Source organism: Salvia splendens, chromosome 13, assembly GCF_004379255.2.
Source record: "Salvia splendens isolate huo1 chromosome 13, SspV2, whole genome shotgun sequence".
Lineage (NCBI taxonomy): Eukaryota > Viridiplantae > Streptophyta > Magnoliopsida > Lamiales > Lamiaceae > Salvia > Salvia splendens.
The window spans coordinates 17,086,401-17,110,335 of record NC_056044.1 but is presented as its reverse complement, the minus strand read 5'-3'; the positions used below and the strand labels follow the sequence as shown (position 1 = coordinate 17,110,335).

General features: G+C 46.3%; 1 protein-coding gene across 1 annotated transcript; it reads left to right on the top strand.

The window, feature by feature from the left end:
• Positions 1 to 12,825: 12,825 nt before the first annotated feature.
• Positions 12,826 to 13,431, top strand: LOC121760604. Its single transcript, XM_042156245.1, has one exon. It carries the CDS (start codon positions 12,826 to 12,828, stop codon positions 13,429 to 13,431), a length of 606 nt encoding a protein of 201 aa, XP_042012179.1.
• Positions 13,432 to 23,935: the final 10,504 nt, after the last annotated feature.

Sequence of the window (23,935 nt, the reverse complement as noted above, 5' to 3'; positions counted from 1 at the left end):
TGTTTTATCCAAAGAAGAATCTTTTATTCTTGACATTATTGATCAAATTAATGATCAAGACAAGAAAAAAGAAGCTCTCCAAAATTATATGGAGAAATATAGATTTGAAAATACAGATCAAAGGTTTAAAGAACCTGAGCCAGAGGCTTATAGCCTAAAAGAAATTCTTGATAGAGTTAAAAACTCTAGAAGAGAAAAAGAAGTAAGTAAAGTTGATTTAATTTATGAAATCAACATATTGAAAAAAGAGATAATAAATCTCAAGCAAAGAATGTCTTTGCTAGAAATTAATAAAAAAGAAAATTCTGAAGATGAAAGTGAGCAACCTGAAACTTCAGAAAAGGGGGAAAATACCCTAGAATATGTTAATGTGATTAATAAAGTAATCACACATAAATGGTATATTCAAGTTACTATTATTGTTAAAAAAGAATTTTTTGTTAAAGCAAGAGCTATGGTTGATTCAGGTGCAGATCTTAACTGCATTAATGAGGGATTAATTCCATCCCGATACTTTTCCAAAACTTCGGAAATATTAAATACTGCAAATGGAGAAAAACTTTGGGTTAACTATAAACTCGAAGATGCTGCTGTTTGTAATCAAGGAATTTGCCTTGAAATGCCATTTATAATGGTAAAAAATCTTTCTCATGACATTATTTTAGGAAATCCTTTCCTTCATATGTTATACCCTATTAAGAGTATAGATGAAAAAGGAATTTCTAGTGTCATAAATTCTCAGGAAATTATTTTTCATTTCCTAACCCAACCTCGATATCATGAGATAGATCTTATTAAAAGAAAGGTCAAAAGAAAAGAAAATTTCTTAAATTCTCTTGCTCACGAGTTGAGTTTTAAGAAACTCAATGAAGCCTTGAAAGGTCAGACTATCCTAAAAAGGATAGAACAATTTAAAGGTTATATTGAAAAAACATGTTGTTCTGATATTCCGAATGCATTTTGGGATAGAAAAAAGCATGTTGTTCAACTTCCTTATGAGGAAGGGTTTAAAGAAGAATCAATTTCTACTAAAGCTAGGCCTATTGCTATGGGTCCTAGGCATTTAGAAATTTGTAAAAAAGAAATTGATGAACTTATGAATAAGGGACTTATTAGACCCTCATACAGTCCTTGGAGTTGTCCAGCATTTTATGTTGAAAATGCTGCAGAACTTGAAAGAGGAGTTCCTAGGCTTGTTATCAATTATAAACCGCTTAACAAGGCCTTGAGATGGATAAGATATCCAATTCCTAATAAAAGGGATCTTCTTAATAGGCTTTATTCAGCCAAAATCATGTCAAAATTTGACATGAAATCTGGATTCAGGCAAGTCCAGATTGCAGAGAAAGATAGGTATAAGACGGCGTTCACAGTACCTTTTGGGCACTATGAATGGAATGTTATGCCTTTTGGGCTTAAAAATGCTCCTTCTGAATTTCAACATATCATGAATGATATTGTTAAACCTTATACAGAATTTTGTATATGTTATATTGATGATGTGTTGGTCTATTCAAACTCGATTGATCAACATTTTAAACATCTTAAAGCATTTATTAATGCTATCATTTATAATGGTCTTGTTGTTTCTGCTAAGAAAGTTAAACTCTTTCAAACAGAAATAAGATTTCTTGGTCATAACATCAAGGAAGGAACTATCTTTCCAATAGATAGATCTATTTGTTTTGGGGAAAAATTTCCCAATGAAATTAAAAATAAAAATCAACTTCAGAGGTTTTTAGGAAGTCTCAATTATGTTGCTGATTTTTATAAAAATTTAGCCTTAGACGCTAAACCTGTATTTGAAAGGTTAAGAAAAAACCCTCCTGAATGGACTCAAATCCATACAGAAGCAGTTTTAAAAATTAAAGCTAAGATAAAAGAAATTCCTTGTCTAGCTATAGCCAACCCCGATGCTTTTAAAATTATTGAAACTGATGCATCTGAAATAGGGTATGGAGGAATCCTTAAACAAAGGATTAAAAATAAAGAAGTTCTTGTTAGATTTGCCTCTGGTGTTTGGCAAGGAGCAAGAAAAAATTATTCAACTGTGAAGAAAGAAATTCTTTCTTTAGTTCTTTGTATTCAAAAATTTGAAAGTGATTTAGTAAATCAAAAATTTCTTATTAGAATTGATTGCAAATCAGCTAAGGATATTCTTGAAAAAGATGTTAAAAACTTAGCTTCTAAGCAAATTTTTGCTAGATGGCAGGGAATTCTCTCTGTTTTTGATTTTGATATTGAATTTATTAAAGGGAGTAATAATTCTCTACCGGATTTTCTTACTCGTGAATTTTTGCAGGAAAATCATGCACAAGCAGATTGACAAAGGAAAGAAGAAGGCTTATAAGTCTTCTGAAAAAGAGCAACAAATGCAGTCTTATAAGGCAGCATTCGCAAAAACTCAAGAACAACTTAAAGCTGAAACTCTTGAAAAAACTCCCAAAGAAAGGAGACTCAGGGATGATGCTTATTCCCTTGCCGTTAAGTCTAATCAGACTAACGAGTATGTTTATCCTTACGTTCCTCTTTCGACGGAATGGATTTGCCCAGTTGAGGATAAATATTCTCATCTTTCTGCTGGAGAAATCTCTACTTTCTATCTCAGAGAGTATGCAGATCCTTTCCTTTATCCGAAGGCATTTCAGTATTATTTTTCCATACTGAGCTCCACTCATTCAGTGGATTTTGATTCTATTACCAGAACTAGAACAGATTGGGCTTATTCTAAGGCTTTCATTAAAAGGGTTATTACCCCAGCAGAATGGCAAGGTGACTTATATACTCACCGAGAAGTTGCAAAAGAAAAAAGAAGTGGCGATAAGCCATGGTTCAATTACTTTGATTATATCAAAGCCTGGAGAGGAGCTTTCTGTTATGAAAATAGGAAGTATAAACACAGTTGGTTCCTACAATTCAGAGACTGCGAAACCACTAATTTTCCACAGTGGTTTATTTATTGGTTTTCTGAATGGGGATTAAATCCCATTATCCTTCCTGACAATGTTAGGAAGGTTTTTGAAGACTTCTTAGAGACTAATCAGTCTATGAAGCATAAAGAACTTATGTTCTCAGTACTTTATCAAGTACCTTGGATTCTGAAATGGGATGTTATCATTAGAAGTGTTCCTATCAGAAAATTTGAAGTCCTTCAAGAGCATATCCCATATTTGGGAAGGAGAATTCTTATTAAATGGTGGGAGAAATACGAGTTTTTTGAAGATTCAATATTTTCCAAAAAAGGAATTATTAATCTTGAGCGAATTAATAAAAAATTCTCCCAAAAAGGATCTTAAAGATCTTAGAAAACTCCTTCAACAAAAACTTTCTGAGGAAGGAAGTGATGAAGAAGAACCAGAGAAAATCTCTGAAGACGAGTCTGCATCAGCCAGTCATCAAGATGTTGATGATATAATGCAGGATTCGCAGTTTCCATGATTATTATCATGACCTGGTTTGTTTCTCTTTAAATGGTTTTACCCTTTAAAAAAATAATTTTGGGAAGAAAATTTATCTTCTTGAAACAATTTTTAAATTCTGTGAAAAAGAGTTAACTCGTTTAGAGGAAACTCAACTTGAAAACAGAAAACATGGCTTATATCCAGCTGAGATCTACGAAATAGGAACTTATAAAGTTGTTATCTTTGAATGTCAAAAGAGGATTAGACGCCTCCATGCTATTATGATAGCATAATTTCAATTTGGTTTATGGATTTATTTCCTTTTGATAAAAGAAATAAATACGGGGATAAAATTCGTGTCCTAAAAAATACAATTGAAATTTATGAAACTGAGCTTAAAGCTCTTGATGAAGAAAGATACAGGGCTAAATGGAGTCGATCTTCTCTGCTTGAAATTTATGATAGAATTCATCATTTTCATGCTATCATTTGTGATTGCAGGAGAAGAATTAAAATTATAACACTTATTAGTGCTGCTTAAATTTGGGAGCCATGATTAGAAGACCAACCAAACCATGGCAATTCAATTTGGGAGAAAAAGTTCGTAATCTTGAACATACTATTTCCCAGTGGACAGAAGAGCTCAAATTTCATCAAAAGGAAGAAAGTCGTTTATTAATGACAGAAAAAATTCATTTACTTATGTCAGTACGTGAAGACATAAATTTTTGTCAACAAGTTATCAACGATGCCAAGTGGCGTAGAGCTGTGCTCATCCTTATCACTTCAGCATAATTATTGCAGGGATGTCATTTCAAAATTTGTGGCAGACAAAGTACTGTTCAACTTTTGAAAAGGAAGCACTCACCTTTTGACTTTTGAAGCAAAGTTGGTGACTCATCTTTCAGCCTTACGTATGCCATGACGATTTCTACCATTCAATCGAATTGAAGAAATCTTTGAAGTCCGGCAGATGTCTTATATATAGACATCATTTGTTTTTTGGATTCTCACGCTTGATTTCCGCCCTCAAATACATTCTCTCACCTTCACCCCATCTCATGTGTTGAGAATTCACTCTGTAAATTAAATCAGTTTATTAAATATTTATCAGTTGTATCTCCATCCCTCCTTGCTGTAAGATGTTCGAAGGGCTCTAAACACGCTAAACAGAAACGATGATCAACAAAGGGATAACATCTTCCACACAAGGTGTTTGGTCCAAGGTAAACTTTGCATAATGATTATTGATGGTGGTAGTTGTTCAAATGTTGCAAGTTCTGAAATGGTGGAAAAGTTGAGCATAACAATGGAAAAACATCCTAATCCGTACAAGCTACAATGGCTTAATGAATGTGGAGGTATTCGAGTGACTAAGCGAGTTCTAATTTCGTTTTCAACTGGCAATTATAAAGATGATGATCTTTGTGATGTTGTGCGTTTGCATGGTGTTCCTAGATCAATTGTGATTGATCGAGATGCTAAATTTGTTAGTCATTTTTGGCGTGTGTTGTGGAATAAGTTGGGAACTAAACTCTTGTTTTCTACTACTTGTCATCCACAAACTAATGGACAAACTGAAGTAGTTAATACGACTTTGTCTCAATTACTACGAGCTTTAGTTAAAAAGAACTTGAAAAGTTGGGAGGAATGCTTAACTTTTGCTGAATTTGCTTATAGTCGAAGTGTTCATTCTGCTACTAACTTTTCTCCATTTGAAGTAGTGTATGGTTTTAATCCATTGAGTCCACTAGATTTGATTCCAATACCTATTGAAGAACGTGCAAGTCTTGATGGAAAAGCTAAGGTTGAAATGGTGAAAAGATTGCATGAAAGGATTCGAGGACAAATCCTCTTGTAGAAGAAGGGAATGATGGAAACACACCCAAGCTGATCTACAAGGACAAGAAGATGGATCCATTGATCATTCAAAGTGGGCCAATTACAAGAGCTAGAGCTAAGAAGATAAAAGAGTCCATGTTGCTTTTAGTTGCTGAAATAAAAACCCAATTCCAAGACCATTCTACATTGGGTCAAGTGGTGAATATTATTCAAGTTAGTGGGAAGCCCAAGGCATGAAGTTTGGAGGCACTACATATCACATTTTGGAGGCCCAAATTGATGATACATGATGCATTTTCGTCCAAGTTGGAGTAGTCAAAATGAAGGGTCTTTTTTAGTTACATTTTATGTTAAATGACTTTAGATGTCCTAGAGTTACACCAAAGGTTTAGGAGTTACTTTTCTTTTATTATGAGTCATTTTAAGTGTCTAAAGTTGTACTAATGGATCAAATACGAAAATAGACTTTGTCTTGTGAGTTGAATTCTCTTTGTAGAGTTTTTCAGTTGTTTGGAACTTATTAAGATAGTTTGAGCATGTTCTTGTGGCGTTCAATCATACAGAGGTTCTTGGCTGATCATATAACCAGTCGAGGTTTTCCAAGCTCTGGAAGTGGATCAAACCAGATTATCAATCAAGGGAGTCCGCTGCCAAACCTTATACGTGGGGTTCTTGATTTGTTGTTACTTGTGTTATCTTTACAAAAGAGAAAGAGTGGTAAAAGGCTTGAGTGGTGAGATTATTTGAAGGGAGGTAAAAGCCAATGAGTGATATACACGAGTGTTTTGTGAGGTTTATTTTTGTGTGATACACGAGTGAGCTGTGAGGATGAATTCTACTTATGACAATCAAATTGATCCTACGTTGAAAGCCATGCAACAACATTTTAGAAGGGTTGGACGTGTTCTGGAAAGTGTTTCAGAGTTCTTGGAGAGGCTGGAATTTCAAGCAAATGCAAACAATAACGAGGAAGAAGAGAGTAGAGGAGAGGATAATGCTTCGAAATGAAGCATCGAAATGAGAGACAAGGAAATGGTAGAAAAGGGCGTACAAATGAAGTTGATGGTGATTTGAGAAGCATCAAACTGAAGATCCCAACATTCCAAGGAAGGAGTGACCCGAAGCTTATTTGGAGTGGGAGCGAAAGGTGGATCTCATCTTGAATTCACACAGTATGCTATAGTCTGGTGGGATCAATTGACAACCAGTACAAGGCGCGATATGGAGGAAGACCAGTTTCGACTTGGGAAGAAATGAAAGGCATAATGCGTAAGAGATTTGTATATTCTCATTATTTTCGTGAATGTATCACAAATTACAATCTATGAAACACGGTACTAAATCTGTTGATGAGTACTATAAAGAGATGGAGATTGCTATGATTATGGCAAATGTTGAAGAAGATAGAGAAGCAACCATGGCTCGATTCTTATGTGGGCTGAATAGGGAGATTGCAAGTATTGCGGAGCTTCAACACTATGTGGAGTTGGAGGACATGGTTCATATGGCCATGAAGGTGGAGGGACAATTGAAAAAGAAGGGAACAATCCAAAAGAATTTTTCAAGAAGTTCTCATTCTTCAAAGACAAAAGAGTGGACTTCATCCAAATCCAATTTTGGGGCAGCTTCTAAACCCCAAAATGAAGCGTCGACATCCAAGTCCAAAGAATTTGAGAAGGGTAAAGGTATTTCTACTTCTACTTCTACTTGAAATAGAGATATCAAATGTTTTATTTGTCAAGGTGTTGGACACATTGCATCTCAATGTCCAAACAAAAGGGTGATGATTTTGAAGCCAAATAGAGAGATAGAATCTGAAAGTAAACGTGAAGATGATGATGAGGAGGAGGAGGATAAACAATTGGAGGAGATTGGACCAGAACATGGAGAACTTTTGGTGGTTCGAAGGGCTCTAAACATGCTAAACAGAAACGATGATCAACAAAGGGATAACATCTTCCACACAAGGTGTTTGGTCCAAGGTAAACTTTGCATAATGATTATTGATGGTGGTAGTTGTTCAAATGTTGCAAGTTCTGAAATGGTGGAAAAGTTGAGCATAACAATGGAAAAACATCCTAATCCGTACAAGCTACAATGGCTTAATGAATGTGGAGGTATTCGAGTGACTAAGCGAGTTCTAATTTCGTTTTCAACTGGCAATTATAAAGATGATGATCTTTGTGATGTTGTGCGTTTGCATGGTGTTCCTAGATCAATTGTGAGTGATCGAGATGCTAAATTTGTTAGTCATTTTTGGCGTGTGTTGTGGAATAAGTTGGGAACTAAACTCTTGTTTTCTACTACTTGTCATCCACAAACTAATGGACAAACTGAAGTAGTTAATACGACTTTGTCTCAATTACTACGAGCTTTAGTTAAAAAGAACTTGAAAAGTTGGGAGGAATGCTTAACTTTTGCTGAATTTGCTTATAGTCGAAGTGTTCATTCTGCTACTAACTTTTCTCCATTTGAAGTTGTGTATGGTTTTAATCCATTGAGTCCACTAGATTTGATTCCAATACCTATTGAAGAACGTGCAAGTCTTGATGGAAAAGCTAAGGTTGAAATGGTGAAAAGATTGCATGAAAGGATTCGAGGACGAATCCTCTTGTAGAAGAAGGGAATGATGGAAACACACCCAAGCTGATCTACAAGGACAAGAAGATGGATCCATTGATCATTCAAAGTGGGCCAATTACAAGAGCTAGAGCTAAGAAGATAAAAGAGTCCATGTTGCTTTTAGTTGCTGAAATAAAAACCCAATTCCAAGACCATTCTACATTGGGTCAAGTGGTGAATATTATTCAAGTTAGTGGGAAGCCCAAGGCATGAAGTTTGGAGGCACTACATATCACATTTTGGAGGCCCAAATTGATGATACATGTTGCATTTTCGTCCAAGTTGGAGTAGTCAAAATGAAGGGTCTTTTTTAGTTACATTTTATGTTAAATGACTTTAGATGTCCTAGAGTTACACCAAAGGTTTAGGAGTTACTTTTCTTTTATTATGAGTCATTTTAAGTTGTACTAATAATGTGAGACTTTCAAGAGTCCATTCTAGCCTATAAATAGGCTTGTAAGCATGTCATTTGAAGACACCATTGATCAAATATGAAAATAGACTTTGTCTTGTGAGTTGAATTCTCTTTGTAGAGTTTTTCACTTGTTTGGAACTTATCAAGATACTTTGAGCAAGTTCTTGTGGCGTTGAATCATACCGAGATTCTTGGCTGATCATATAGCCAACGGGTCGAGGTTTTCCAAGCTCTGGAAGTGGATCAAACCAGATTATCAATCAAGGGAGTCCGCTGCCAAACCTTATACGTGGGGTTTTTGGATCAATATATCCAACGGGTCCTTCGTCGTATCCCAATCTATATCACAAGTCGTCCTTTTGCTTGAGCTTTCGGGAGTCAAAGGCCTGTGCTACACGTGACTCACCGGAGTGGGAAGGCGTCACCTTACTTTCCACAAGCATATTTGTCTCCGTAGCCATTTCTAGAAACATGACAATCCCATCACTTTTTGGCTGCATTGGAGGGGTTGTGGAACGTACATCACGTGAACCCTCTTTTTGGTAGGGGACAAAGGCACTTTCAAAAGTTGTTTTTGTTCCTTCATCCATTTGGGGAACGTTGACTCTCACAGAAGCCAAGGCATTTTGAACACCACATGGGTCAGCAAGATCCGTTGGGGAAGCGGACAAAGGTGGGTGTTGGTTCTTCCCAACGGCTCTCAAGTAGTCGCCGAAGTCCTGGTCGGCCGGCGGTGCCTCACCGGCGGTGCCACTACCCCTATGTTTGAAAACTCTCTTCTCCTCAACCGCCACTTCGACGGGGCCCTTATGTACAATCTCCTCCAGCCGGACGGTGTCCCATTTCCTGTGATTCGGTGTCGCCGGGAAGATGGAGCCCTTACACTTGGGGCTACCGGGCGAGCTGCCACCTTCCTCCCCGAAATCGATCCATTTTCTAAATTGCTAGTCTTCGGGGAGAGGGGAGGGGACAAATCTCTTCCGTCCATTTCCTTTAGTGGGTGGTGCAGGGGTCCCTCATCCCTATATTTCATACCAAAAAAGGAGAAGACAAGTGAGAGAAGCTCTTCCCTCTCTCTAAAAGTTCCACCCTAGTGTCTCACGGTTTACCATCCTACATCTGCCGACCAACCTCCCCCGCGATCTCCCCGGCGTTTATCCCAACCCTCCGGCCGCGACAACACCTCTTCGGCCATTGTTCACGGCGCGCCTTGCCCCACTTCCGCCTACCAAAGGATATAGACGGAAGAGATTCGGTTTGACATCAGCCTCCAGTTACCAAGGTCTACACTGAATGGGGTCTCTCAAGTTAGAGAGAGACGCTCTCCCTTCTCTCTAGAATTTCCTCCCTTGCCTCAAGTGATTTTCCCCACCGCCGGCCACCTCCACCTCCTCCATGCATCCTCACGGCTCACCCCCGCCGGCGAGCCCTCCACCCGCCTTCCCACCTCCGGCAACCTCCACCCTCGGTCCCTCACTCCGTGCTACCCGCCTCACCCACCGGATCACCCTATCTCGGTGACTCAATACTCTCGGCCATGCCGGATCACCCAGCGGATTCTTCACCGGGGTCCGAGGAACCCCGCAACATCTCGGACCAGCTAATGGTCCTTTGGTCGGTCGAGGACCCTCTCTCGGGCCTGATAATGGCGTTCACGTCGGAGGAAGCTTCCTCCATAAACCCTCCCTCGATGAAACCGATGAGGAAAACCTCAAAAATGAAGGTGAAGGAGCGAAAAAGTACCCCAGCCCCTCTCCCCAAAGGTACTGGTCGGAAAAGGTTTGTACCTTCACCTTTGCCGGAAGACAAACAATTCCGGAAGAAGATTGATTTTGGGGCCGAAGGTAGCTCGCCGGTCGGAAGCCCAAAATGTAAAGGCCCCATCCTCCCGACGATGAATGATGAAGATGACCCTAAGAGCAATAAAGAAATCGCCGCCCAAGAAGAGGGGGAGAAAATGCTCGAAATGGCCCATGGGGATGAAAGCGCAGCCGCCGAGGCATCGCCGGCCGTTCATGGCTCCGGTGGAGGAGTAATGACCGTTGGAGGAGGGAAGGCCAAACCCTCACACGCATCCCCATCGGATCTTGATGACACATGTGAAGCTAAAAGTGCATTGAATTGTGTTAGAGTCAACTTTCCCAAAACGGCTAAAGGAACAAATGTGCTTTGCGAAAGTGCCTTTGTCCCTTACTCTCCCGGGACATCACGTGATGCACAGCACATGGCCCCAACAATGCAGCCAAAAAATTGTACCATCATGCAAGTGGCCACCTTGGACTCAGCGGAAAGGATGGACACATGGGCGGCGCAGCCTCTTCTCGCCGGCAAGCCACCGGAGGACGACTGTTCGACGGTGGAACTCCCCCTCATGATCACGGCGGGAACTGAACCTACCTCGACGGTGCCAATGATCGCCAATGGGCCCTCGTTGGAAGACTTCCCTCCCCTTGAACGTGGCCGGACTAGGAAGATCCAAGCGAATTTCGAGACCGGTGCGCTGCATGCTGGCTCGGCCCTGACCTGGCCGAGAGTTAATCCGAAGGACCAAGGTGGCCGAGACATTTTGAGCCCCGAAGTGCCGACCGCGATGCATACTAGCGACACCGACGTACCGATGGCCCAAGGAGTCCGGAGCGAAGAGGGACCTTGCGCCGACACGGGGGGTGACCAAGCCAAAGCAGCGGAGAGGCCTCCCGAGAACCCGCCGAATGTCTTCCTAAGCCGAGATAATGAGGGGTTCCCGAGGAATGGGTACAAGGCACTAACCATGGCCGACATGGTCCGGGAAGCACCCAACCCCGACGGGCCGAAAGCCTTCGACCCGGAATACATCCAAAACATCGGTTTCGCCTCCACGTCCAACGGTGTCCCTACAGTCTACTACTCCGGGGTGGAAATTTAAAAGCTAGCAACGAATCTTGGTCACGCCATTGTCGGCAAGTTTTCGCACTCTATCCCGGCTTCGCACCAAATTCAAAAAGCCCTTGAAAATATTAAATTCCGCCGAGGTTTCACTTGGAAATATATTAATGCTAAACACATACTTGTGCAATTCGAGGACATTGCGGATTATGCACGGCTCCTTAGTGGCCCGAAAGGCACCCCGGTGTGGTTCGTTGATCGTCACCCGATGAGAGTATTCAAGTGGTCGCCGGATTTTGATGCGTATTGCGAATCACCCATTGCGGCAATTTGGTGCAATCTAATTGGTCTCCCCATCCACCTTTTCGATCAATCAGCCCTTTTTGCAACTGGAAAGTTACTTGGCACGCCAATTCAAGTCGATCGGGCAACGGCCAACAAAGCTCGTCTATCCTTCGCGAGAATTTCAATCGAGATTGATATCACCAAACAGCCTCCCGATGAAATCATCTTGGATATTTGTGATCGAGAGGTGGTGCAGCAAGTGAAATGGGATAAAATTCCACCTTATTGCCGGGAATGCAAGCACGTGGGGCATAGAAGTGAAGTGTGTTATGAGGGCAAGCCATCGGAACGCCCACCAAAACGGAACTACAACACAGTCCCACCGAGACAACCGCAACAAGGGGATCGTGGAGCCAAGCAGAACTACAGAGGAACCGAAACAAAAGAAGGCCGTCACGGAATGGAAACAACAAGGAAAGAACAAAGTCAAGGAAGATCACGCTCGAATGGGTTCAAAGGCAAGTGGAAGCAAGGGATCGGGAGGACCTGGCCCGGACAACATGGGCGGCTTGCATGGAGAACATGGATTGGACACGGTCTCGCATCACAATTGGAAAGACCGAAGTGGGACACAAACTCCCAACCACCCTAGCGCCTTGATCACTAGATCCTCCTCCTTTGATGGGGGACGGGAAAGGGGTCTAAAGGGAAGTTTCACCGGGGGGCAAGATGACCCCGCACCTGCGGCTGACCATGGGAGGCCGAGTGGCTCGTTTCGACGGTTCGACCTTGAGAAGGCCGAAGCGCGAGAGTCGGAAAGCCACATAAGCACCAACCGGTACTTCTCCCTCATGGCCAATGAGGATTTCGTTGAAAACGATAATGGAGACCACGAGGATTGGGAAAAAACCATGGCCCCGCATAATGAAGAGGATGGGGCACATCCCAACCCCATGGAAGCCGAGCCAAGCCAAAGAGAAAACGATCTTCAAATCACGGAATTCCAAGGAGGGCCCCCGGGTACGACCCCCTCTTGTTAATCATGTCAATCAACTTCATGTTTTGGAACGTTAGGGGTATCGCGAATGCGCCAAGCCAAAACGTCCTAAAAATACTAATCAAATCTCACAAAATTAATTTCCTTGCTATTATGGAACCGCTCACGGCGTCGAACCTGGAGAGGTTCTCAAAAGTGTTGGGAATGATCTTCAAGGCCTCGAATTCCAATGAGAAGATTTGGGTTTTCGTGGAGGAGGGGGCTGACTTCGAGATTGTGGATGACACGGATCAGATGCTCCACGGTAGATACTCTTGCCCACGGCTACCATATCCCATCTTGGTCTCGGCCGTGTATGCAAAGTGCACAAGGGGGAGCGAAGCGTGCTATGGGACAGAATGAGAGAAACTTCAATAACCGCTGAAGGGGTGCCTTGGCTTATTGGTGGGGACTTTAATACTATTCTCTCTAATCGAGATAGGGAGGGAAGCAACACTAATCGGCAGGCGGAGATGATTGACTTTGCTGAGGCAATTGAGGACTCCAGACTCCTTGATCCAGGCTACGATGGTTCTGACTTTACATGGGTCAAGAATGGCCTCTTCGAAAGGCTGGATAGGGTGCTGATGAGTGAGCCGTGTACCCGAATGTTTGAAGCGGTAAGGGCAACGAACCTCCCTCGGGTTGCCTCGGACCACGGCCCAGTGCTGCTTAGGTGCAAGATGGCGGGAACCAACTATGGGGGCAGCCCCTTCCGATTTCAAAACATGTGGATCCGGCACCAAGGTTTCCTGGATTTGGTACGAGAAGATTGGGGCATGCCAACGTATGCAGAAAGACTCCTCAACCTCCAAATCAAAATTGCGAGAGTTAAAAAAACCTTGAAGAAATGGAATAAGGAGATCTTTGGAAACATTCACTCCAACCTTAGGGGCATGGAAGAGAAGATAGCGGTGGCCCAGGCGGAATTTGAAGATAGGCCATCACCAGAAAATAGAACGTAAATCAACAAACTCATTGCCGAGTACATTTTCCTACTCAGAATGGAGGAGGATTTTTGGCGCCAAAAAGACACACTTCGGTGGCTCACAGAGGGAGATAAAAATACGAGATATTATCAAAGCTGGGTCAAGCAAAAGAGAATCCGGATGCGGATCCACAAGATCAATAGTGATGACGTGAAATTACGGAAGAAACAGAGATCAAGAACTCGGCGGTGCAATTCTTCCAAAATCTTCTTGCCCCCGAACCCATGGTGCTGGAGGAGTCGGATCTTAGCCTCATCAACTCATCCCCTCCCTCGAACGACATGAACTCCTTGGCTAAGGATCCGAAAGCGGAGGAGGTTAAACGAGCCGTCTTCGGCATCTCGGGCGACAGTGCGCCAGGCCCGGACGGCCTTACGGCCACTTTCTTTCAAGCGTGTTGGGAATTATTGGCCGGGATGTGGTTGCAGCAATCAGCCAATTCTTTCGTGGAGCTTACCTTCCGCGAAGTGTCACGACTACAAGTATTGTCCTCATCCCCAAGAAGACATCGCCGGACTCATGGGGTGACTACCGACCCATCAGCCTATGCAATGTCATCAACAAGGTCATAACAAAGATTCACACGACGAGTTTAGCCCCCCTCCTCTCACGTCTTATCTCGCCAAATCAGAGTGGTTTTGTGAAAGGCCGGCTCCTCAACGACAATGTCCTCCTTGCCCAAGAGATGTTCCATGAGATATCGAAATGTGCCCCAGCCTCTCGAAACGTGTCAATTAAGATCGACATGGCCAAGGCCTACGACCGGGTCCAGTGGCCATTCCTCTTCAAAGTGCTTCGCCATATGGGTTTCCCCACACCTTGGATATCCATGATAGAAAGATTTTTTTTTTTTTTTTTTTTTTTTTTTTTTTTTTTTTTTAATCAAACACCTCTACGGTGGAGGGTTCGTGGGTCCCTCATCCCTATATTTCCACAAGAGATAATTACAAGGCGTGGCCACACCCAAAAGTGGTGTGCCGTAACAGAATCAAGAGTAGTATGCGGTCCGATCCCACAAGGTTCGGGCCTCATCATACTCCTTTCCAAAAAACAATTAACCACAAAGCTAGTCACTATTGTCTCCCGTCGTCTCATGATCAACTTTGATGCCCGTCCCCGTCTAGGTTTCGGATGTGCGACACTCCCATCTCGTCCAATCTAACCAAGTCCAATAGTTCTCTCGGTGCTGAGTTGTAGTGCATTCGTAGGCCACTGTCTTGGACTAGCCCCATTTTCGCAAGGAAGTCCGCCGCTTTGTTCCCCTCCCTGTGTATGAAGGTGGCTCGGAATTTGAGTTGGCGTTTGAGAATGGTTAGTTGCGCCACCGCTTGCCGAGCGAGTGCCGGCCCCCATCCCGTCCCATTGACCAATTTGATTGCTTGCTCTGCATCTGACTCAATCCAGATTGGTAGGCCGTATTCCTTGGCTATATTTAGCCCGTGGATCATGGCCAACAGCTCCGCTTCTAACGCCGAGTGGGCTTCAAGGGGTGTGCTGACGGCGACGAGCATCTTACCCGAGTGGTCTCGAATAATCCCGCCAGCCCCTGTACTGCCGTTCGCTTCATTATAGGAGCCATCCGTGTTGAGCTTTATCCACGGCTGATCCGGGGGGTTCCATTTGATTGCCATGGCTAGGGGTAGCGCCCTGATTGCCGCCGCTTGTTGAGGAATATTGATTCCAAGTTTAACTCCCTTCCAATGTTTCGGCTTCAAGCTTCCATTAGACATAGCATTTCGAATGAACATGTGGACCTGCCATACCACGTTTTGTGGTTTAAACTGTGTGCCTTGGTGGCGGCTCCTGTTTCTCTCCGACCAAATAAACCAAAGGATGAGGTATGGAGTGGCTCGGCTAAGATGTTTCTTGTTCGGCTGTTGGCACCTTCGCGCCCACACTTCGATTCTCGTAGGGATTGTGTCATTGATATGGATGCGTGGGAACGGGCCTGTGAACCAGCCGTCGAACTCACTCCATACTCTGCGAGCTCCATATCCCTGGATGAAGAGGTGTTGGAGTGACTCAGTGTTCGGTCTGTGGGGGCAGCATTGGCACTTAGAAGCTAGCTCAATCTCCCGCCACTGAAGTTTCGTGTCAACCGGCACCCGATTGGAGAGAAGCCTCCAGATAAAGATGGCTATTGAGTTGGTGAGGCCTACCTTCCAAACGTCCCCCAAACCATGGATGATCGGGTTTCGTCCTCGAAGTGTGTCCCATGTCGAAGCCACCGTGAATTCCCCATGCTTAGAGAGGTTCCACCTCGGGATATCCTGTTCGTCATGGAGGATCGGTGTATTAATGATGCCATCGATAACATGCTGAGGGAGGCCGGCCTGATTGTGAAGGAGTTGAAGCTTGGGCACATCCCAACCACCATTTGTAATGAACTCCGAGACCCGGGTGGTTGGTCTTCCCCTATCATCAAGGCTAAGTTCCCTCAGAGGGCTATTGCCAAGCCAAATGTCATCCCAGAAGTAGATGTCCCCTTGTCCCACTAGCCATCTCATGTGCGGTTGCGCGAGGGGCCATGCTCTTGAGAGCCTTCTCCACGTAGGGCTACTCCTGCTCGGCAATCTCAAGGTGAGCGGTGTGGAGTTGGAGCAATATTTTGCCATCATGTATCTTGCCCAAAGGGAGTTTTGCTCCCGAAATCGCCACCACAGTTTGATATTGAAAGCGTGGAGGACCTCCATAGTTTTTCGGATCCCAAGGCCTCCTTCATCAGTGGGCCGGCACATTTGTTCCCATCCAATCCAATGGGTCCGCTTCTTTTCATTCGTAGACCCCCAAAAGAATCGGGCCATTTGTTGATCAAGTTGCTTGAGGGTACCGGCCGTGGGCTCGACGGCTTGAAAGATGTGCAAGGGGATCGCTTCAAGAGTGCTCTTAATCAACGTAAGCCTTCCTCCAAAGGATAGGTGACGGTGTGCCCATCCTGAGATCCTTCTTGCAATCTTTTCCCGTAGAAAGAGGAACATGTCCGTGCGCTTGACACCACGGTAGATAGGGACACCGAGATAGAGAAAAGGAAAGGCCCCTCTAGAGAAGCCTCCTTCCGCCTGGATCGAGTTTGCCCAGTGTTCATGGGCCTCGGCAATATAGAAATTACTCTTGGCGAGGCTGACTTGTTGGCCGGAGACTCTTTCATATTTTTCGAGACAGGCTCTTAGCCGGCGCATAGGATTTGCCGCCGCTTGAGTGAAGATGATAATGTCGTCCGCATAGGCTAGATGGCTGATCTCCATGCATCTCCGGGAGGCTTTGAACGTCATGTCCTTTTGGCCGAGGATGAGCTTATCTAATGCTCGGGACAGGTAGTCCGCCGCGATTACGAACAGAGCAGGGGAGATCGGGTCTCCTTGCCGAAGTCCTCGAGTTGATCTAAAGAAGCCCGAGGGTGCCCCGTTAACAAGGACCGAGAACCAGCAACACCCAATACACCTCTCCATAAGTGAAATCCATGAATCCGGGAAACCCATACGGCGTAAAACTTTGAAGAGGAATGGCCATTGGACCCTATCATAGGCTTTAGCCATGTCAATCTTTACTGCCACATTAGGCGCTGGGGAGCATCTAGCAAGCTCATGGAACATCTCTTGAGCCAGAAGTGCGTTGTCGTTAAGGAGCCGACCTTTGACAAATCCACTTTGGTTTGGGGAGATGACCTGTGGGAGGAAAGGAGAGAGTCGAGAGGTGAGTACCTTGGTAATGATCTTGTTTAAAACATTGCAGAGACTGATGGGTCGGTAGTCGGTCCATGATTCCGGCGAAGCCTTCTTTGGGATAAGGACTATGCTTGTGGCCGTGATGCTCCTCGGCAGGAAGGCCCCTCTGAAGAACTGTCTGATTGCGTCCACTACCTCCGGTCCCACAATAGGCCAGCAGGCTTGATAGAAGGTGGCCGAGAAGCCGTCGGGTCCGGGTGCACTATCTCCGGAAATGCAAAAGGTGGCACTCCTGACCTCGTCCGCACTTGGAGCATCTGCGATGTCAGCGAACTGCTCGGCTGAGTGGACCTGCTGGATTAGGTCGAGGTCTGGATCTTCAAGTGTCGGATTGTTGGGGGCAAGGAGTTGTTGGAAGAACTCCACTGCGGACTTTTTAATCTCGGCTTCCTCGGTGAGCTCCTGCCCATTGACACGTATTGAATGGATGCGGAGACGAACCCTCTTTTGTTTCACCCAGCTTTGGTAGAACCGGGTATTTTTGTCTCCCTCGGCAAGCCACCTCAGAGCTGCCTTCTGTCGCCAAAAATCTTCTTCCATTTTCAGCAAAAGGATGTACTCGGCAATGTGTTTGTTGATCGCTGTCCTGTGATCCGGGGTCGGCCTTGCTTCGAAACAAGATTGGGCCAAAGCAATTTCTTCCTCCTTTTCTTTTAGATTAGCATGAATGTTTCCAAAAACCTCTTTGTTCCACTCCTTAAGGGCCTTTTTAACTCTGGCCTGCTTGATTTGAATGTTTAGGATTCCACCCGCCCCCGTGGGCTCCTCCCATGCTTTTTGCACTACGGCCATGAATCCTTCATGTCGGATCCACATGTTCTGGAACCTGAAAGCCTTGGCTCCAGCGGATGTGTTCATCTTCGTGCACCTGACAAGAATTGGTCCATGGTCCGAGGCAATCCGGGGGAGGTTCGTAACCCGAGTAGCCTCGAAGGTCTTAGTCCAATCCTCGCTGACAAGCACTCTATCCAACCTTTCAAAAAGGCCATTCTTGGCCCAAGTGAATGCCGCTCCATCAAAACCAGGGTCAAGCAGCCTACAATCTTCCGTTGCCTCCGCAAAATCTACCATCTCGGCTTGCCGGTTGGTATCACTTCCAACTCTGTCTTGATGAGATAGCATGGTGTTGAAATCGCCACCGATGATCCAAGGTGTTCCCTCAAGAGGCCCGGCAATCTCTCTCATCTTGTCCCATAGGTGATGTCTTTCAGCCCTTGTACATTTGGCGTACACGGCTGAGATGGCCACCGGCCTAGCAAGGCGGTGGGATTTGAGGTACCCGTGGAGAATTTGTTCCGAGTCAACCTCAATATCAAAAGTGGACCCCTCTTCCGCAAACATCCAAATCTTCTCGTTCATGTTCGAACCAATGAAGGACAGCCCCAAGGCCTTAGAGAAACGGTCCGGGTCCGGTTGTGTGAGCGGTTCCATTATTGCAAGAAATAAAACATTATGACAACCAATTAGTCTTTTCAGAACGTTTTGAGTGGGCGCATTCGCGATCCCCCTCACGTTCCAAAACATGAGATTGTACGACATTATTAACAAGAAGGGTGCGTACCCAAAGAGGTTGAAGGCCCTCCTTGATAGTCAGTACGGTGTTGCTCTTTGTTCGGAGCGACCTCCTCGGCGTCCTCGGCCGAACTGTTGCCTCCTAACTTCTCGGCCCCCACATGCAATTCCATAAGGTCTTCGTCCGCATCCCCACAATTCTCAACATCAAATTCTCCGTTCTCCATGAGAGTATAATATTGGTTAGTGCTCATGTGGTTCTTTGCCGAGAAGAACCCACGCCCCCTTGTCAAAGCATGGCGCGCGCCTCCTCTCGGATTCCCTCGCCGAACTGGTGAGACCAAGCTCCTCGCAATGGGGGAGCCCCACTCCACGTCCATGTTCCCACGTGGTGTTGGTGGTTCGGTGGTGGGATGCAATGGATTCCCCCGGTTCGGTGGGGACTTCCCAATCTCGATCCCGGCAATAAGCCCGGCATTCTGAGTTCCGGAGCTCGGTCCGCTCCCCAAAGTAGAGTCACCCTTGGAGTTCGGTCCCTCCCAGGAAGTATCACCGGAGTCCTCCCCATTTGTTTTGTTATTGTTTGGTCGATCACCGGCCTTGCCTTGCTTCTTCCCCTGATGTTTCCATTCGTTGGAGCTGGAGGCATTCTTCCCCATATCTTGCTTCCCCTTCTCGGTCTGTCTCTCGGGTTGTGGCTGTTTTGGCGGGCCGTTGTGGTAGTTTCTCTTTGGCGGCCGTTCCTTCTTGCCCGTCGCATAGCACACCTCACTTGCATGGCCGACATGTTTGCATTCTCGGCAATATGATGGTATCTTGTCCCATCGGACTCGCTGCACCGTTTCTCGCCCACCAAGATCGAGGATTATCTCTTCGGTAGGTGGTTTTGTGATGTCTATCTCGACGCAGATTCGGGCAAATGAAAGCCGAGTCTTGTTTGCCGTGGCTCGATCAATTTGTATTGGATTGCCGAGAAGCTTGCCGATGGCGAATAAGGCGGATTGGTCGAAAAGGTGAATGGGGAGGCCAATTAGGTTGCACCAGATTGCCGCAATGGGGGACTCGCAGTAAGCATCAAAGTCCGGGGACCATTTGAAGACCCTCATCGGGTGTCGGTCAATGAGCCAAACGGGCGTACCCCTTGGGCCTCCAAGGATTCGGGCATAAATCCACACCGAAGTTTAATATTGTCGAGGGTCTTTTGGATTTGCAGTCCCGTAGGGATAGAGTGAGAAAACTTACCCACAATGGCGTGTCCCATGCTCTCAGCAAGCTTTTGAGTTTCCGCTCCGGAGAAGTAAATGGCCGGGATGCCGTCGGACACTGAAGCAAATCCAATGTTCTGGAGCTTATCCGGTTCAAAGGCTTGGGGGCCGGTAGGGTCAGTCGAGCCTTTGAGCATGTCCGCCATCGTTTTCGGCCGACCGGGGTGGCTTGCGGCGCCTTCACCCCGGCCTTGTAGAGTGTTACTCGCCGAGCCCGACGGGGTACCCCTAAGCAAGTCCGCCATCAATTTCGGCCACGGCGAGGGCCCCAGTGTAGCTTCTACCCCCCCAAGTTGATTAACTACATTCAGCCCTTGTGTTGCGGCATCCGTCGCGGACTTAGGTGTGTTTCCATTTCTCTTCGGATTGTTGAGTTCGGCTTCTCCATTCTCGGTGTGGATCTTCTCGGCACCTACGTTGCCGTTGTGTGCCCTTCTCGGCTTTTCCATTCTCGGCTTTTCGGCTTTTTCTTTCTCGGTGTGGATCTTCTCGACTTTTTCCTTCTCGGTGAGGGTCTGTTCGGCATCATCCATAGGCGTATCGTTGGGTGTTGGTGTGTCTCTTGTCACTGCAACCATCTCGGCACTAGGCGTGGCCTTGTTCATCGTCTCGATAAAAGGCTTTTCTCGGTAGACGTTAGGGTTCGACTTCGGTCGCGGCTGGCCGAACTCCGCACTATAATGTTCCGAACTAGCCTCAAACGTAGCTCGGAGCTTGCTAGTTCGTCCTCGTTCGAGAGGGGGAAAGTCCTCAAGAGAGGGTCCATTTCCATCCCGAGGTGTGTGTGTGACACTTTGCATGCATCCCGAAGGGTTTAGGGGGAACTCCAGTGGATTGTGGCCGGCCTTGACAAGCTTTAAAAGTCATGTCTCCTCGGGGTTCTTCAAATAAACCCGCGGGCTTAGACAAGGCGATCCCATTTCCCCGGCCTTGTTTGTGTTAGCGGCGGAATACTTATCAAGGGCACTCGACAAGCTTATTGTGGGGCAGAGGGACATGACTTTTAAAGCCACCCGACGGTGCATGGAGATTAGTCACCTTGCCTACGCCGACGATGTTATCATTTTTACTCAAGCGGCGATTACCCCCCTTAGGCGGCTCCGAACATGCCTTGACGATTATGAGAAGTTGTCGGGGCAGCAAATCAACCTTAAAAAGAGTAACTTCTACATTGCCGAATACACCTATGTACATCTAGAGTGAGAAGCTCCTCCTTCTCTCTAAAATACTCCACCCTATTGCCCCACCTTTGACCTCCACCGCCAACCTCCCACCACCACCTCGCCACCCGACGATATTAGCCGACCCCCGCCACGCACCACTCCCTCCTCCGATGGTTTTTCACCGTTCATCACCCTCCTTGGTGGTTGTCCCCAATCCCCCGAACCGGCTGATCCTCACAAGAGCTTGCCCCCTTGCATCTACGCCGGTCTTTGCTCCACGGCCGAACATGCCGGACCCCCAACCGGACCCCGAACCTGGTCCCGAGGAAGCGCGCGAACTCACGGACCAGAAAATGGTCATTCGGTCCCCCGAGGAGGAGCTACCCAAACCTCCGACTAAAGCCATGAAAGTGAAGGAGAGCAAGGCGAGGTACAAGGCCCTGAAGAATACTCCGGCTCCTCCTTCGAAGGGAGATGCCGGAAACGCCTCATCCTCTCCCCACTCCCGGAGGATAAACATCTACGATAGAAACTTTCTTTTGGTGACGAAGATGGCGCCTTCGCCGGAAATCTCAAGTGCAAAACGGTCATCTTCCCCGCGAGCTCCGGCCAACCCGCAAGTGATAGCCAACCGCCGGACAAGCCCCCTCCATGCCCCAACGCCGAAAGTGAAAGAATGCGCATCAAGGCCCACGCCGACGCTGATTTGGCCATGGGTGGCTCAGCCGCCGGCCATGAGTCCGACGGTGTTGGGGGGGTCGTCGCTGATGGTGGGGACTCCAGCCTCCACATGATGTGCGAGTGGTGAGAGATGGTCGTAGAATGGGACAAGGAGCTTTGGAGGCCGAGATAGTCAACTTGCCCGAATTGGCCACACCAACACTTCCACCCTTCGAAAGTCAATTGGCGCTTTGCCAAGCTGGGACATCACATGCTGCTGGTCCACAAGGATCCATTGAAGCCTCAAAACAACCAAATATGACATCCTTTTTGCAGCAAGGCAAGTTACCCGATTCAGCTATAGGGACAAAACTAACTTCCGAAAGTGCTTTTATGCCTTTCCGCACCAAAGGTTCACGTGAACCCATCGAAGTTGAGAACCCTAAGCTACCAAAGGAGGCGGAGCTCATCCACCTAGCCGCTTTGGACTCGGCGGAAATGATGGATGCCTTGGCCGCGCAACCACTTCTAACCGCTGGGCCGCCAGAAACCTAACCCATGGCACCGGAGCCATACAATACTCGCCAGCCGAGAATTGAACCAGCAATGCCTTCGAATGCGGCGACACACAACCCATCGTATGAGGATTTTCCCTCCTTGGGAAAGGTAGGACACTCAAAATCCGAGACACCTTTGAAGCCGGAAAGTCACACCCAAGGGACGCTCAACTTGGGGTTCGGACGAAGTGGGGAAACCAACCGCTACAAAGCGCCGGCACAAGTGTTAACCCTCCCTTGGCCGAGGTGAACCTAAGCATGGCTATGGCCAACCATTGTGAAGCCGAGGGGGAGGGCGTGAGTTCGAGAGCATCGACCCAGCCGACGGCAATGGACATCCCAAAATAAACAGCCGCACCATGGGGTCCGAATATCGGCACCCAACAAGGGGGGGGGGGGGGGCGTGCCACCCTCGGGCACCGGCAAGCCGACGTCGATGGCGGACCTCCTTAAAGGATCTAACGACCCAAAGGGCCTTCAAGCCTTCGAGCCGGAAAAGCTTCATAACATTGGCTATGCCTCCGTGTCCAATGGCATCCCGACCATCTACTTCTCCGGGGCCGAAACGCAAAAGCTGGCAGAAAGCATGGGGCACGCCATTGTGGGTAAGTTTTCTCATTCTATCCCAACGGGACTCCAAATTCAAAAAGCCCTAGAAAGTGTTAAATTTCGGCGTGGTTTTAGTTGGAAATACATTAACGCTAAACATATCCTTATTCAATGCGAGGATTTGTCGGATTATGCACGACTTCACGAAGGACCAAAGGGAACACCCGTATGGCTCATTGATCGTCACCCAATGAGGGTTTTCAAATGGTCCCCGGATTTCGATGCATATTGTGAGTCCCCGATTGCAGCAATTTGGTGTAATCTAATCGGGCTCCCAATCCACCTATTTGATCAATCCGCCTTATTCGCCATCTGCAAGCTCCTTGGTACCCTCATACAAGTCGACCGAGCCACGGCTAACAAGTCTAGACTATCCTTCGCTCGAATTTGAGTTGAGATAGACATCACAAAACCGCCTCCCGAAGAAATAATCCTTGATATTTGTGGTCGAGAAATGGTGCAGCAAGTGCGGTGGGACAAGATACCATCTTATTGCCAAGAATGCAAACATGTTGGTCATGCGAGTGATGCGTGCTATGCAACGGGGAAGAGGGAAAGGCCACCGAGAAGGAACTACCTCACCGCCCCACCAAATCAGCCACAACCCGCGGACCAAGGAGGGAAAGGAAAGCAAGGCATGGCGACAAGTGCCCCTAACTCAAATGAATGGAAACGCCAAGGAAGGAAAAAAGGAAAGGCGGGTGATAGATCAAGCAACAACTCACTTGGAGAAGGTGCCGTTGAAACAATTTGGGAGGGACCGGACATAATGGGGGAACCTCACGAGGGGAGTGAAATGCATAGGGAACCAAAGGAAACCACCATATTCGCACTTTGAGACACCGACGCCAATGCATGAAACGTGTGGCTTACCCATCTACACGCGGGAACTCGAGAGGGGGCGCGTGGCATTCCATGACGAGGGGACGTGGTTTCTTCGCGATGAAAAACCATGTGAGCACTAACCAATACTACTCCCTCATGGAGAG